Source organism: Cynocephalus volans, chromosome 2, assembly GCF_027409185.1.
Source record: "Cynocephalus volans isolate mCynVol1 chromosome 2, mCynVol1.pri, whole genome shotgun sequence".
In the NCBI taxonomy this organism is placed as follows: domain Eukaryota; kingdom Metazoa; phylum Chordata; class Mammalia; order Dermoptera; family Cynocephalidae; genus Cynocephalus; species Cynocephalus volans.
In genome coordinates this window covers 203,111,436-203,126,716 of record NC_084461.1, presented here as the reverse complement: position 1 = coordinate 203,126,716, position 15,281 = coordinate 203,111,436, and the positions used below count along the sequence as shown (strand labels likewise).

Sequence of the window (15,281 nt, the reverse complement as noted above, 5' to 3'; positions counted from 1 at the left end):
TCTCCAACAACGCTGGGACACAGCCACAAGGAGAGGTCCTGGAAGCCAAGGATCACAGACTCCTCTGGCTCCAGGTCCCTACCCCCATTTAATGCTGGCGATAGGAACCACTGCACATGAGACCCTGCGACTGTCGACTCTCTAAACAGACCCTCAAGCAGGGAATGAGGGAAGGAAAGAGGGAAACAAAGAGGAAACTGAGACCTATGGCCATGAAGTGACCTGCCTGAGGTCACACATGGAGTGGGTGACAAAGCCAGGAGTAAAATCCTGCTCTGTTGGAGGCCAGGGCCTCTAACTCCTAACCGTGACCTACAAATCCTTCCCAGCACCCCCTCTCATAGCCTCTCTCTGTCCTCCAGAATGTCTGCTGGGGAGAAAAAGACACTGGACTTAGACAATGACTGGTGTTGATTAAGGTGCCACTTTTCCTCTCTAGGCCTCAGTCTCCTTATCTGTAAAATGGTAGCAAAAGCCCAGAGGGCTTTTGTGACACTCAGGCTACTGTGACAGCCTTCTGTGAGCAGAAGGGGAGACAGTCCCCAGTGGCCACCAGACATCTGCTCACAGACATCGTCCTGCTCCTACCCAGGAAACCCTAGGGGTTGAGGAGTCCAGGCTGAGAGGCCCTAACCTGGACAGGCTGGAGGGGAGTCCAGGCCTAAAGCCCTCTCCAGCATCACCCTGAGCCTGACACTGGTCTCTGTCATTTTAGCATCTGGGATCCTGGGGGCTTGCACCCACGTTCTGGGCAGGTCATAGCCCTCTCTGAGCCTCAGCTTCCACCTCTATGAAATGGGGATTATGAAAAGCATGCCTCCAATGGCAGTTGGGAAGATTCCAGAAGTGATGAATGCAGGTAAAGTGTCCAACCCAGGCCAGCATGGTCAGCATGCAGTAGGTGGTGGCTGTGACATCTGCCACACGTCTGTCCTTGTCTCAGACAACTGCTTTTCTGGCCTCTGAGGCCTTGGCCACCTCCATCCTCCAGCCCTGCCCATGTCACCTGCTCTTGCTAGCCTAGCAGGGACTTGCTGGCCCCTGACCACTGGGAAAGGGGAATTTCTGAAAAGAATTAAAGAATTGAGGCGGTAAGGGGTGGGGGTTGGGCGGGCCTTTGAATGAGTTGAAAAGGACTGAAGAGGCCTGGCTAGTCCACATTGTCTGCCTCCACATTGTCTGCCTTGGACAACGGTGGCTGGCCTTTGAGAGGCAACCCCAGCAAGGGTGGGAGCTGTAGCCAGGACAGGGGCCAGGGCAGATTCAAACGCTATCATCAAGGCCAGAAAAACAGTTTTGAACCCCAGCTCTTCAATTAATAGCCCAGGAGCCTAGAAGGTTATGTCAATTCTCTGGACCTCAGTTTGTTCATCTGTTGAATGGGGACAGTTTTTCCTACCTCATTCAGTCCTTGAACGAGTACTGATGACGCTGTATATAAAGGACCCCACAGTGCCAGGCACTGGGAGATACTCCATAGAGACCAGCAGAGAGACTCTTCCCAGCTGCTAGGACCGCCACAGCAAGACAGAATGCTCCCTCCTGTCTCTGTCCAAAATGCCAGGTCCCTGGGGAGCCGCCACACTGACCCACTGGGCTGTGACTCCACCCCAGCCCTTCCTCTGAGGGAAATAAATAGCAAGGGTACCAAAAAAAGCCAGGAGCAGGGAAAGGGGGAGGGGGAATCCCTGAAGGGTCGGCTGGGGGGTGTCCTGGGCCTTTCCTATGTGCAGAGGGAGGGGCCCTTGGGCCAGGGAGATGGAAGTCTTGGGGGCTTCGCCCTTGTTGCGCGCCTTCCCTCTCCTCTTGGGCTTTGGGGCTGAATGGGAGGAAGCAGGGAAGGCTGCCGCTCCAGACACATGGGGTAGGTGACCCCACACTCCCGGGAGATAGCGAGGTGGCCCAGGTCCCCGCGTCCACTGAGGTGGGGGACGGGGTCGTCTTCCCAACCCGGACTTTCACGGAGGTGGGTGTGCGTGTGTACCCGGACTCCCGGCCCCCAACTCGGGCTAGCAGGGCACAGGGTCGGGGAGCCCTTACCTGCGTCCGGAGAACGCGGCTCCCCCGACGCTCCACGCGGCGCCGCCTCCCGGGAGCAGGAGCCCGAGGCAGAGCAGCGCCCAGGCCCGCGGGCCGCCCATGCTGCGCCCGGCGCCCTCCGCGCGCGGCCCCTCGCCGTGGCCGCCCCCCGCCCGCCGTCGCCGCCGCCCCGGACGCGCGGAGCCCGGTTCCCAGCGCAGCGGCAGGAGGGCGGGAGGGAGGCGGGCAGGGGGCGGGGGCGCGCGTCCCCGGCCTCGCCCGGCCCCTCGGCGCGGTCCCCCGCCCCCAGCGCCGCCGCTGCCAACCCGGAAGGAGCCCCGGGGGGCCGGGCGACCCCGCCCGGAGCGCACCAGGTGCCCACCTGAGCCCGACGCCCTGCTCCTCATGGCCCTTTGGGGGGCGGGTGCCAGCTCTGAGGTGCCCTGCCACGTGCCGCAGACTGGGAAACTGAGGCCCGGGCCACGGTCCCAGACATAGCCGGGACACAACCCCTCTACGCCTGAGCTAATGATGTCGGGGACTTATCCTTTCTCGACATTTTCGAAGGATCCAGTTCCCCAAATACTCAGGACCCTCCTTTCTATCCAACAAAGGCTTCCTGCGCAGTGTGTAGCATTGCCTATTGGGCATCTCACCACCGCCTCACACCCTGTATCAGTTTAATAAATCCCTCTGCGATTTGACACACAATTATCCCCATGCTGCAGATGAGAAAACAGAGGCCCAGGCACTCTCAGTCCTCCTGGGAGGAGAAGACCTGGGTTGATTCCATAAGTACGGTGTCCACACATTTCCATTTTACAGATGGAGAAACAGGCACAGAGAGGAGATGTCATCTACCTAAAGCACCCTAGCAGTGGTTGGCAGAGTCAGGATTTGAACCCAGATCTCCTGACTTTGGAGGGTGTCAGTTCTTACCCACAGTTAGGGAAGAATGTAGACAGCACATTTATCTGGGCTTCCATTTTGCCATCTGTGACAAGGTAAGTATCCACTTAGAGTGGAGTTTCTTCATCTGGGGTGCATGGATGGGAAAGCTGTGCGTCCCATAAAGCTGTATGCAAGTGTAGTATTTGTGTGTGTGCATGCATGTCTGTGCTGCGTGTGTGTGGTGTGTGTTTGTGACAGGAGTGTGTGTTTATGGGAAGGGACTAGAGCTCTCATCAGAGGGGACCCAGAACCTCCCAACTTGCCAGGACACTCTCTAACCCCTCCTTCTGCCTGGATTGAGGTGTAGTCGGCAGTCCTGGGGCTGGGGAACCCCTGCCTACCTTGGCTGTGCACTGGGTGCCTGTTCCTGATGTGGCTTGTCCAGACTGGATCTCTGCTGGGAACACTCCTTCAGGAAGGATCTGCCAGCCCCCACCTCTGATTCCTGGGGACTGCCTCTCCTGGACTCACTGGGTGCAGGCAGCACCAGGACCTGGGCCTGAGTTAGGACGGGGGAGCCATCACCAGCATGCCTGTATAGGGGAAGCTGATCCCCTGTACCCCAAGGAAGCGGGTAGTGAGAGCTGAGTTCAAACCCTGCCTTTGCCACTTCTGTGCTTCAATTTCTCTTTTGTAAGAAGAACAGGGGCATGTTCCTTACAGGGGTGTGGACAGGGCTGAGATATCATGGTACTGCCCTGGCACCCACTGTCCCCTGCTTCACATGGTCCCCCAAGGGCTCCCCACTTCCTCCTTCCGACAACATTGCCATGTTGTTCCTTCCTACAACATCAACGTGGTGCCAACTTTGCTCCCTTGGGGTATTGCCTCCCTCCCTTCCATGAGAGATTCTTGGGTATGTACTATGTGCCATCTCTCTGACCCCCAAGAATTGCAGCTTGGTGCCTGTCTGGTTAGCCCTTGCTGTGAATTAACCCCCTGGATGACTTATCACTCCCAAGGGGCAATGTCTCAGGAGGATCCCAGGCCTGTCTAAGGCCCTGGTCAAGTGGCTGGGACCAAAAACCATCACCCCAAGGGGCTTTGAAGGGCATGCAGCTGTTTGGTAAGGAGAAGTGCTGGGCAGTGTCTTCCATCCTGGGGGGTGCCTTGGAGGGACTGGAGGCTTCTGGAACCCAAATGGGTGCCACAGAATGAGGAGACACTGTCAGGTCTGTTTGCAACATGTCTGAGATGCTCCTGCCATTAATGGCATCCACATTCCTTAATGAGTGCCACCAACATGTGGTAGATTCTGGCCTCCACAGAATTTCTCCAGCAAAAGATCTCAGAAAAGCTGTTATCAACTTTTTTACATCAGAAAGATTCCTATCCTTGCAAAGCTGGGATCCCCTGGTCCAGGGTATTTATAACTATAGCCAGACCCTGTGGCGGTTCAGCCTGATGATTACCGCCACATGGGCTCAGTGCCCCATAGGCCTGGGTGTCAGTTCCAGGGCAACCATTAAGAGCTGTGTGACCTGAGACAAATCACTTCCCCTCTCTGAGCCTCACGTCCTTGCCTGAAATAACAACCATGAACCTTTTAAAGTTCTCTCTGGCTCAAGAGTCCCAGCTAGCAGTGGTCCCAGGGCACAGCCAAAGCCCCCGTTTAGGGGCTGACTTGCCTTGTGGATATCAGCCTGTTTTCTGGTCCTCTTTCCTCGCTGAGCAGAAAGGCAGGAAATGCCGGGGGGCCGGGGTTTTGGTCATTTGAGGTTTCAATGTTTGCTGAGACAGGGAGGAGAGGGGCCGGCTGGCTTGAGGTCTTGGGGCTTGTCCCTGCAGGCGGGGCCTCCCCCTGGAGGCCTGGTCCTCTCCGCTGCCAAGACCAGACCACAACCGCCAGTAACGACAGCAGCTTCCGTTCCCGAGCGGGGACCGTGTGCCAGGCGCTGTGCTAAGCATTTTGCTTGCATTTCTTGCCCAACTCTTCGCCACCCGGAGGCAACCTTATTGTCCCCAGGTGTGGGGCTCAGGGGTGAAGGGGCTCCTGAGGTTAGTGACTGACTGATGGTGCCGGCTGTGCGCTTGCCCGCCAGACCACATGGCCACCCCCTGGCCAAGCCCTGCAGGGAGGCTTCTTTGGGGTAAGAAATAACTTGGCTTAAGTTCGGGCTCCCATCTGGGGGCTGATGAGGCCTGAGAGAACACATGGACATGCGTGCATGCACACGCACACATGCGCGCGCGCGCACACACACACATACACACACACACACACACACACACACACTGGTAGACCACACAGGGGGACACACAAGCACCTTTCTGGAGCAGGCCATGGGGTCCAGGAAACACAACCCGTCTGTCGTGGATTCACTGACACATCCACCCTGGCCTATTCCAAACAGGAAATGCTTTGTCATCATAGCAAACAAACCTGGGCCACAGCCTCCTTTCCCTGTGAACACCCTCTGGATCCCAGCTAAGGGTCCCTTTCCTCTGCTATGTCCAGCAGGACAGCCTCCCCAGCTTGGGGAGTGGTCTGTAATGTCAGCCGTGTTCACACGCCAGCTGGTGTGAGCCCAGGCACCCTATCTGACCGGTACTCATGTTCTGCCCACTCTGTAGGTGAGGAAGCAGCCCAAGGGGGCTAAGGGGTGTCCAGAGCCCATGTTGCCAGTCCCCAGGGGCCCAGGCCTGATGGCCATGAAAAGCAAGGGGCCGCTTAAAAATCAGCAGCCTTCAAAGCCAGTGCCTAGACAAAGGGCAGGCCCCAAGGGCCAGGCCTTCCCAGCTTGCTTCCAGGGTAGGGAACAATGCCCGCTCTCTGTGCCTTTGATCCGGGGGTCTTAGAGCAGAGGGCACCCCGCTGGGCCAGGGCCGGGGCGCTGGGAGACCCAGAGAGCCTGCAGCTGCCTGGCCGAGTTATTTATGCTCTGTGGAGCTGCCCTTCTCACCCAGCTTATTTCTTCCTCACGGAGCTGGAACTGAGGCTGGAAGGGAGTGACGGGAGGAAGGAAGCTGTCGGAAAATCATAAATTAGGGCTCTGAGGGGGCCTTCCTGCATGCCTCAGGAATCCTCCAGTGCAGAGTCCTGCACTTCTGGGGGTGGTGGGGGGTAGGACAACAGAGTGACAGGGCCAGGCACAAGCAAGCATGGCTGGACAGTGTGCCTGTATTTGGAGTTAGGAGACCTGGGTGTTCTATGTGATCTAGAGAGAGTCCTTTCTCTTGAGACCTCAGTTCCTCCATCTGGAAAATGGGGGTGATGTGAGGACTTGGGGACCTTTCTGTGACTGTGCTTTGTTGGCTGTGAAGCAATGGAGAAATGAGAGGCCTTTTCCTTAATGATGCTTGTTCCCACCTCTCTTCCTCTGGTACCTTCCCGCAAATCCTCCCTTTCCTTCCCACCCCCACCTCTGCCCCACCTGCCTTCTCTGGGACCCCTTACTATGTTTCTCTTCCCATAGTCCTCCTCCTGTAAAAATGAACTAATAGGGTCTCATTATGCAGCATCCATCTGGTTAGGGAGTAGAGGAAGGAGCTGTTGGTTCGTTCATACTAGAGTGTGAATGATTTATATGTTTAACACTGTTTAATGCTGGGAGGAGGAGGCATTAACAGGGATTCCTCTCATTTAAACCCTAAATCATTGGTAGTAGTGGCCTTCTAGGTTGGTGAGGGGGATGTTTGGTGACCAGCGCCCTAGAAACATGGTCTGCAGAGTGTGAGAACTTCTGTGTGGGAAGGCATCCACCTCTTGGCCCCAGTGAGGTGAAACCACTCCCTGCTGGATGCATCTGGAATGGCAGCCATGGGTCCCTACAGTTAAATGGATCTGGCAGAAGTGAAGGGCAGGCAAGAGGAGCCACTCAGAGCAGAGACCCTGGTGTTGCCCACCATCCCCACCAGTTCCAGGTGGCATCTGCTTGATCATGAGCATGTGCGCCCATCCCACCTGACACCCCCAAGATGAATGGTTTTTAACTCTGGGTAGTTGGTTCTGAGAGGGAGGAGGAGAATGAGAGTAGGGGGAAGAGAGAATCAGAGAAAGACAGAGAGATGGAGAGAGATAGTGAGAGACACTCAGAAAGGAAGGCAGGAAGCCAGAGATAGTGGGAGACAAAGTGAGCCAGAGAGACACAGAAGGAGACATATGGAAAGACAGAGAGACAGTAAAAGAGACAGACAGGCAGGCAGACAGATGCAGAAAGAGGGCTACTTCGGGAAGAGGGCCCCAGGTTGCTGGTCTCAGCTCCTGTGGGAACCTGGCAGAGGGGGAACCAGCCCAGCACCAGCCTGAGCCTCATCCATCCTTCAGACCCCCACCCCATACGCCCAAGTGTGGGGAGCTGGTCCTTCCTCCATTGCCCACTCATGCCTGGCACTGGCTGCCCTGTGGGCTCTGGCCTGCCCAGGGCTGATATAAATAATGCTTGGGTAGCCCCATTAGGCAGACAGGGCCTCTGGGCCCAGGAGAAGTGGACTTTTAGCCCAAGGCTTGGCCCAGGGAGTTTTAAGTAGATGGACAGCTCTATGGGGGGTGTTCCTGGATCACCTGGACTCCAGGCTCTTCCTGCCCCACCCTCCCATCCAGCCCTGCAAGGCTAAATCTGGATCCTCTCTGCATCTGCCCATTCCTTGACTGTGTCCCATCCAGCCTTCACGCCTTTGTGGGATGTAGCACTGGCTCCTCCGTGGCTTCTCACCTTCTCTATGACCCTTTCAGTCCTTCAGGATCTTCCCAAAGGCACATGGAACCAAGTGACCCTGTAGGGAAAATTTCCAGTCTTCCTACTCCCCTCACGTTAAGAATTGAATGTGGCCAGGCTTGCTTCTCCTCCCTCTGTCCCCAGATGCTGGGACACCAAATGTCTCAGTTCCCCAGCCCACCCTGTGCTCTCCATCTGGCTGCAGGGCTTTTCCATCCTGTCCCCTCTGCTTGCCAATGCCAGCTCACCCTTATGTCTCAGCTCAGACATCATCCTCTCCCTGCCTCTGGGAAGATGTCCCACTCCCCCAAGGCTGGGTCTTGTGTCCACTGGGCTTCCCCACTCACGGCATTCTGTGCTGGAGTCATCTGTTGATTTGTCTGGTTCTCCTTGGTTGATCATAAATAGGCATAGAGACCAGGCCCTTTTTGTAATCTTTCTAAGAGTTCTACGAAAGATACAAATCCAGAGGCCATACAAGATACATTTGGGCACATAAAAATTTCTGCAAAGAAAAAGAGTAGTATGATTAACTGTCAAAAAATTTGCAACATATAGATCAGATAAAAAGGCTAATTCCCTCCATATATAAAGAGCTCTTACAAGTCAATAATATTTTATCAGTGACCCAATAGATAAATGGACAAAAGTTGTGAACAGACAGCTAGTTCGGAATGAAAAGGCATTCAACTTCACTCAAAAGAAAAGCAGTGCAGGTGAAAACCACAGTGAGATAGTATCTTGCAAAACTGATGGTAAGGACTTAAATTTTTTGCTAAGATGGGTTGGCAAGGGTGTGGGGAAAATGCCACCCTCACATGTGCCCTCTTTGGTGCATAGTTGGTAATATGTAATAAAATGTAAAATGTACATCCCTTTGACCTAGCAAGTTCACATAAAGGAAGTTTCTTATAGGCATATTTGCAAAGAACACAAGAAAATTAACTGCAGCACTATTTGTAGTAGCAAAAGGCTGGAAGCAACCTAAATGCCCTTCACAGGAGACTGGTAAATTAAGGTACATTCATATTCAGTGGAATACTATATTACAGTTAAAAATAAGGAAGGGAAATACAAAATGTGGTACATGCATGCAATAGAATATGAGCCATAAAAAAGAACGAAGTACTGATCATGGATGAATCTTGAAAATATCATACAAGTGAAAGAAGCCAGGCACAAAAGGCCACATATGTATTTATATTAAGTATCCAGCAGAGACTAATTCACAGAGACAGGAAACAGATTTGTGTTTGCCAAGGACTAGGGGTGGGGGATGGGGGTGACTGCAAATGGGTGTGATATTTCTTCTTAGGGTGATGAAAATGTTCTGCAAGAGATAGCTGTGATGGTTGCCCAGCTCTGAATATACTAAAAACTACCGAACTGTACACACTAAAAGGGTAAATTTTATGGTATGCGAGTTGTATGTATTATAAAGAGGAGGTAGATCTCAATGTTTTGATATGGAACTATTTTCCAAGATCATTTATTAAGTGAAAAAAGTTAGTGCAGCTGTGTGTAAAGGAGGCTGCCAATTGTGTGTACCCAGAAATACTTGAATCATGCACTCACTTTCTCTAGAAGAATTTCCAAGAAACTGGTAGCTGACTGCCTTTGGGAAGGTTAACTGGGGGACTGAGGGTGCTAGTTTTCCTTGTGAATCCTTTTGCATGGTTTGAAAAAAATTAATACCAAAAAATATTCATAGCATAAGTCACCGTTTGCCCTAATAATGAAGTGTGTGTGTGTGTGTGTGTGTGTGTGTGTGTGTGTCCGTGCTTACTATTCCGGTCTCTGGTAGCTACTGCCTGAAGCCTGGGAGGGCCCCTGCAGGAAGGAAGGATGGGGCAGGCAGAGGATCCACAAATGCCAAAGTTGATTGAGGAGCTATTCCTCTGAATGAGGCCCCAAGCCCCTGGGAGGCTACAGGAGTGGTTCCCAAGGGAGGTGGCCCCCCCACCCCCCATCCCAGGAAGGACCCTGTGCCCCTGTCCTCAGCAGGCCTTGTCTGGCGCTCCCAATTGCTCAGGACACACCTGAGTGGAGGCGGTTCAGGGTGGTGAACAGGGGGGATAGGACCCTGGCTGGAGGGAAGGGCCTGTCCCAGGAGTTGGGCTGGCAGACAGCTGGGCTCCCCCACCCCCACCTCCTGCCCCTTGTCTTCAGACTGAAGCCACATGAAGCTGAAGTTGCCTGTGTCCCTCCCTGATCCCAGAGAGCAAAAAGAAAAAGGGAGCAAAAGAAAGAGGGGTAGGGAAAGACAGAGACAGGAGGAGGGTGAGAGAGAGAGAATGTGAGAGACAGAGAGATAGACAGAGAGACTGAGGCCTATTTGCCACATAGAGGGAGATGGAGACTGAGATGGAGAGAGGGCAGCTCGGAGCAGAGTCACAGAGGCAGAGATAGAGCAGCTGAGAGGACAGAGCAGGACAGGAAGGTGGAGAGAGGAGATGGGGCAGGACGAAGGTGCCAACATGGGCCCGCTTCCTCCTTTGTTGGCCTTTATCTGTGTGACTGCATGCATTATCACAGCCACCTATGACGAGGTGTTTGGCCCAGGAAATGGAGATCAGGGAGGGAGGTAAACCATTGCACAGCTAGCAGTAGCAGAGGTGGATTCCAGCTCTGGCTGCAGAATGCTGGAGCAGGGAGCCAACATAGTCCAGGTGCAGAATCGGCCCTGGGACCCTGCACTGTGCCCATTTCCCTCCATTGGCCCACCTGGGCTGCTTGCGCCCAGCCCTGGTTGGACATTCCTAGGGGCACAGCTGTCTTACCTTGGACTCCTCTGGCAAGAAAGGTGGCATGTTGTCAGCAACAGGCCCAACACGGGGCTAACTTTGTAGGGTATGTAGGCCCAGCATGGCCAGGAGGAGGTTTCAGTCCTATCTGTTTTCCTCACTGTGTGACCTTGGCCAAGTTGCTTCCCCACAGCACTTGTCTCATGATAGGTTGCTAGGAAGAGCATTTAAATGAAGCATGTGGAGCTCCTTGCCCACTGCCTGGCCCAGACTGCTCAGAAAATAGCACCTATGTTGAATCCAAAGCATATTACATGTAGTTTGTGGAGTGAGAAATCCGGGCAGCCTGGGGATGCAAGGCCTGGGACAGACAGAAGGGTCAGAGATTGGCAAAGGGAATATTGGAGAAGAATCTGGCTTCCTAAAGGCCTTTTGCAACCAACTGTTACCTGAAATGCTTCTATTCGCCAATCTCATGGGCTAAGGAAAGAAAACCCATGTTGAAATTCAAAACCCTTCTCTAGGAGGGATATTGTATTTACATAAGACTAGATCGAATTATTCATTCATTTACTGTCCTTTTGCCTGGCTTTACAAAGCTGGCTCAGGGAACTGGTCCTCTTTCTCAGTACTTTGCCTGCAATTAGGAAGCTCTGCCACTAGGTGGCGTCTCAATTTTGCACTTGCACGCAAATGAGATGTTCCCCCGCCCCTTCCTATGTGCCAGTTCTGATCCACTCTTAGAAGCTGCTGTTTAAAGAAGAATAGAAAGGGATCTGGAGACAGTGTTTAGATTGATGGAAAAGCACACTGTGATCAGTTAGCAATGTCTGCACTGGGTGAAGAAGTGAAAAGTAGCAGATTCTGTGCCAGGTATTCTGCCACTTCTAGACTGTGCTTTTGAGTAGATGGGTATATTTTTCTATTTAATAGTACTTTTTAGAACAAGTGGAACACTTTTAAAAGCATGTGAGCATAGATATGGGAATGACAAATCACTGTTTAAGAATGGATGTTTCTAAGAATTGTTTTTGTAATAAAGAACATATAGTTTGTAAATGGATACTCAGGCAGCAATTTATTTAAGAAAGCAAACATATAGGTACAGCCTTTCTTACTAATCATGAATGGTTAGGAATTTCAGATTTTTTCACAATGATTTTAAAGAGAGAAACCTTTTAAATCGTTTTTTTTACCTGCTTTTTCCTATGTGCTCATAAGCAGCTGTCATTATTGGAGATGAGGCATTCATAGTTTCCCTTGGGTCTGTGGCTGTCTGCTCGTTCAGCCTCTGTCTTAGTAAGCCAGTTTTTGGAAGAAACTATAAAGGAGCGAGAAAGCCTGTTTGGCTGTACTGTTCTTAAGAACTACTGAGTTTTATAAAATCTTTCTTTTTCAACAGTAATCCCTCAGTGGCTTCTTAGAATCTTTTTAGTGGTAAAACATTATTATAATATAATATCATTAAAACAGTTTTTAAAAAGAAAATAAGTCACCCATAATCCATCCACTGTAATATAATGATTCCCTAGGTTTTCATTTGTTTTGGGTTTGTTTGGATTTTTTTGATTTTTTTTTTTCCAAAGAAAGAGAGGTTCTAGCCCTTTGAATATCTTTTCCCCACCCCCAAGCAGCTGAAAATTCCTTCTTTCTTACTCTTAGCTGTTTGTCCTTTGAAGTCAAAGCTAGTTTTATCTCTGATCTGCACTGAATGGTTCTTTACTGATAGTCACATGTGGGATCAGAGGGGCTAGTCACAGGCTGCCTTCTTTACAGAGCTAGAGTCGTCAGTTCCCATGCACATGGCTGTCTGTCACGCTGCACGTAAGTAAACATGAGCAAAGGAACATCTGCCCGGCCGGACACCGGATGTCTTTGTGGACATTATGGATGTGTCAACATTTTTTGTTTCTAATTTGTCACTTTGATGATCTATAATGTATCACTTTTATAGTTAAGAGTATGTTATTTTTAATTTAAAAAACACATTCGCCACTGTTAGGTATATACCCAAGAGAAATGAAAACATGTGGTCACACAAAAATTTGAACATGAATGTTCATAGCAGCATTATCCATAATCGCCCCAAAATGGAAACAACCCAAGTGTCCATCACCAGATGAATGGCTAAACAAAATGTGGCATACCCATACAACAGAATAAAATGTTGTAAAGTTGATCATGGTGATGATTGCACAACTCTGTGAATATACTAATACCATCAAATTGTACACTGTAAATGGGTGAATTACATGGTACGTGAATTATGTCTCAATAAAGCTGATACACACACATATATATAACATACACATACATTTGAATAGAATTTAAGATTTTAAAGGTGAGAAAAAAGTGGCTGAGGAAAGAAGATGGGCAGAGGTGGGAGGTGGAGAGAAAGGTCCAGCCACATAAGAAAGGTCCAGCCACATCTGACCTTCATGCGCGGCCCCCAACACCACAGGTCGCCAACTGTGCCACGGCCATTCTACAGTGAGCAAGAAGATGTGGGCGACATGGGCCTGCCCTGGCCAAGCTCCCAGTCTAGAGTGAAGACCAGTGAACACAACCTTATAACCCACTGCGATAGCCCTTGATGGTGACACCCAAGGGGGCCCCTAACAGCCCAAGTTGTCAAGGGAGATTTGCAGTAGGGATGGGGCATCTAAACTGAGAGCCGGCAGATGAACTAAAGGCATCCAGGCGAAGCCCAGGGCAGGGTGCCAGGTAGAGGGAACAGTGGGGACGGCATGGGGGAGGCCTGATGGCAAGAGAAAGCTCAGACCCCTCCAGGAACCAAGAAGAGGTCAGTGTGATGGGAACAGAACAGGAGGAGGGGAGCAGAGAGACCCAGTGCCTGAGAGTCAGCAGGGCCAGGCCGTGGGAGCTTTGGGGTCCAAGTCTGAGCTGCTTCTGGAGGGTCTGAGAGCCACTGCGAGACTTTAAGCAGAGAGGACGTGAGTCTGGCCTCCTCTGGCTGCAAGGGCTAAAAACCAGGAGACCAGGGAAGGGGGTCCCAGTGGCCCAGATTAGATGATGGCAGCGGGGGCTAGGGAGGTGTAATGAGTTGAATGGTGGCCCCCCAAAGATAAGTGTGTGTGTTCCAGCACCTGTGAATGTGAACTTATTTGGAAAAAGGATCTTGCAGATGTAATTAAGTTAAGGATCTTGAGGTACAATCATCCTGGATTACCCAGATGGGCCCTAAACCCAGTGACAAGTGTCCTTATAAGAGACGCAGAGGACAGACAGAGAAGAATAGGACGTCAGTGAAGATGGATGCAGAGATGGGAGTGACGCAGCCACAAGGCAAGGGATGCCTGGGGCCACCAGCAACCTACTGCAAGAGGCAGGGAAGGACCTTCCCCTATAGGCTTCTGAGGGAGTGTAGCCCTGCAGACACCCTGATTTTAGACTTCTGGCTTCCAGAACTGTGAGAGACAAGTTTCTGTGTTTTGGGGGGTTTTTTTTTTTTGTTTTTTTTTAAAGATGACCGGTAAGGGGATCTTAACCCTTGACTTGGTGTTGTCAGCACCACGCTCTCCCAGTGAGCAAACCAGCCATCCCTATATGGGATCCGAACCCGTGGCCTTGGTGTTATCAGCACCACACTCTCCCAAGTGAGCCATGGGCCAGCCCCAAGTTTCTGTGGTTTTAAGCCACCACATTGGTGGTAATTTGTTAGGGCAGCCCTAGGGGACTAATACGAGGGCACCACAGCATGGCGAGAGGTCACCAAATTGTGGAGACTTTCAGGAGGTAGAAATATCCCCCCATCCCCACCCGGCACACCTCCCCTCCTGCCTGAATTCGCAGGCATTGCCCTTGACTCCAACTGCAATTATTTGAGCTGCGTTCCTCCCACCTGGGGCTGTTTGGGGAGGAGAGAAGGGGCTTAGGGTGGGAATGCATTCAGGGATGGGAGGGGTGACAGGAACTGCAGGGTCTCTGCTTAGAGATGTGGTGGGGGGTGATGGGGAGAGTGTGGAGCCTACAGATGGGAGTGATCAGCATGAGACTCTGGGCAAGTGGCCCCTCAGGTGAGCCTCATTGGCTCTCCTGTAAAATGGGATAATAACAGCCGCCCTGCAACTAAGGATTAGGGAGCGTGTATGGCGAGTGCCTGGCACACAGTAAGTGTGGTGCAAGGGTTATAAATTCATAAAACCTTAAAGGATATGTGAAATACCATTTCAGTTTCCGAATGCTCCTGACTCTCAGAATGTTCCCCACTGGGCTCCCGGGCAGCTGGGAGGAGCAACAGCATTGTGAGATGGTGCTGTAGTTTGAACTGTGTCCCCCAAAAGATATTAAAACCCTAACCGCCAGGACCTGTGAATGGGACCTTATATGGAAATAGGGTCTTTGCAAAGAATCAAGTTAAGATGAGGTCATAGGGTGGGCCCTCATCCAGTATGGCTGTGTCCTTACATAAAGGGGAAATTGGACACGGAGACAGATGTGCATAGAGAGAAGGTGATGTGAAGAGACAGGGAGAAGACAGCCATCTACAAGCCAAGGACTCCTGAGGCCACCAGAAGCTAGGAGAGAGAAAGGGACCAGATGCTCCCTCCCAGCTCTCAAAAGCAACCCAGCCCTGCCAACACCTTGATTTAAGACCTCCAGCCGTCAAAATTGTGAGACAGTAAATTTCTGTTGTTGAAGCCAGCCAGTTTGTGGTACTTTGTTATGGCAGCTCCAGGAAACTAAGAGAGGCAGGAATAAAATGAATCTCACTGTCTGAGGAAACTGGGCTTTCCAAGGCCTGCAGGAACACCTGGGGCTTGGAGGAGGTGAACCAGGAGCTGGTGCCAATGCCCTGGGGCAGCCAGTCACTGTCCAGGCCTGTGGCTGGGCTTGGCTGCTCTGCTTCCCACCACTATCCTAGCAGGAGGGCACCAGATGCTTCCAG

The 15,281-nt window shown here is 51.7% G+C and overlaps 1 protein-coding gene across 3 annotated transcripts in view; it reads right to left on the bottom strand.

The window, feature by feature from the left end:
* Positions 1 to 2,141, bottom strand: part of EMID1 (EMI domain containing 1) — a 43,009-nt gene extending 40,868 nt beyond the window's left edge. For all 3 annotated transcript variants that reach the window (XM_063087257.1, XM_063087256.1, XM_063087258.1), the window contains exon 1: positions 2,041 to 2,141. In XM_063087257.1, the coding sequence (XP_062943327.1) occupies positions 2,041 to 2,141 (101 nt within the window). The remainder of the gene's footprint in view (positions 1 to 2,040) is intronic.
* Positions 2,142 to 15,281: the final 13,140 nt, after the last annotated feature.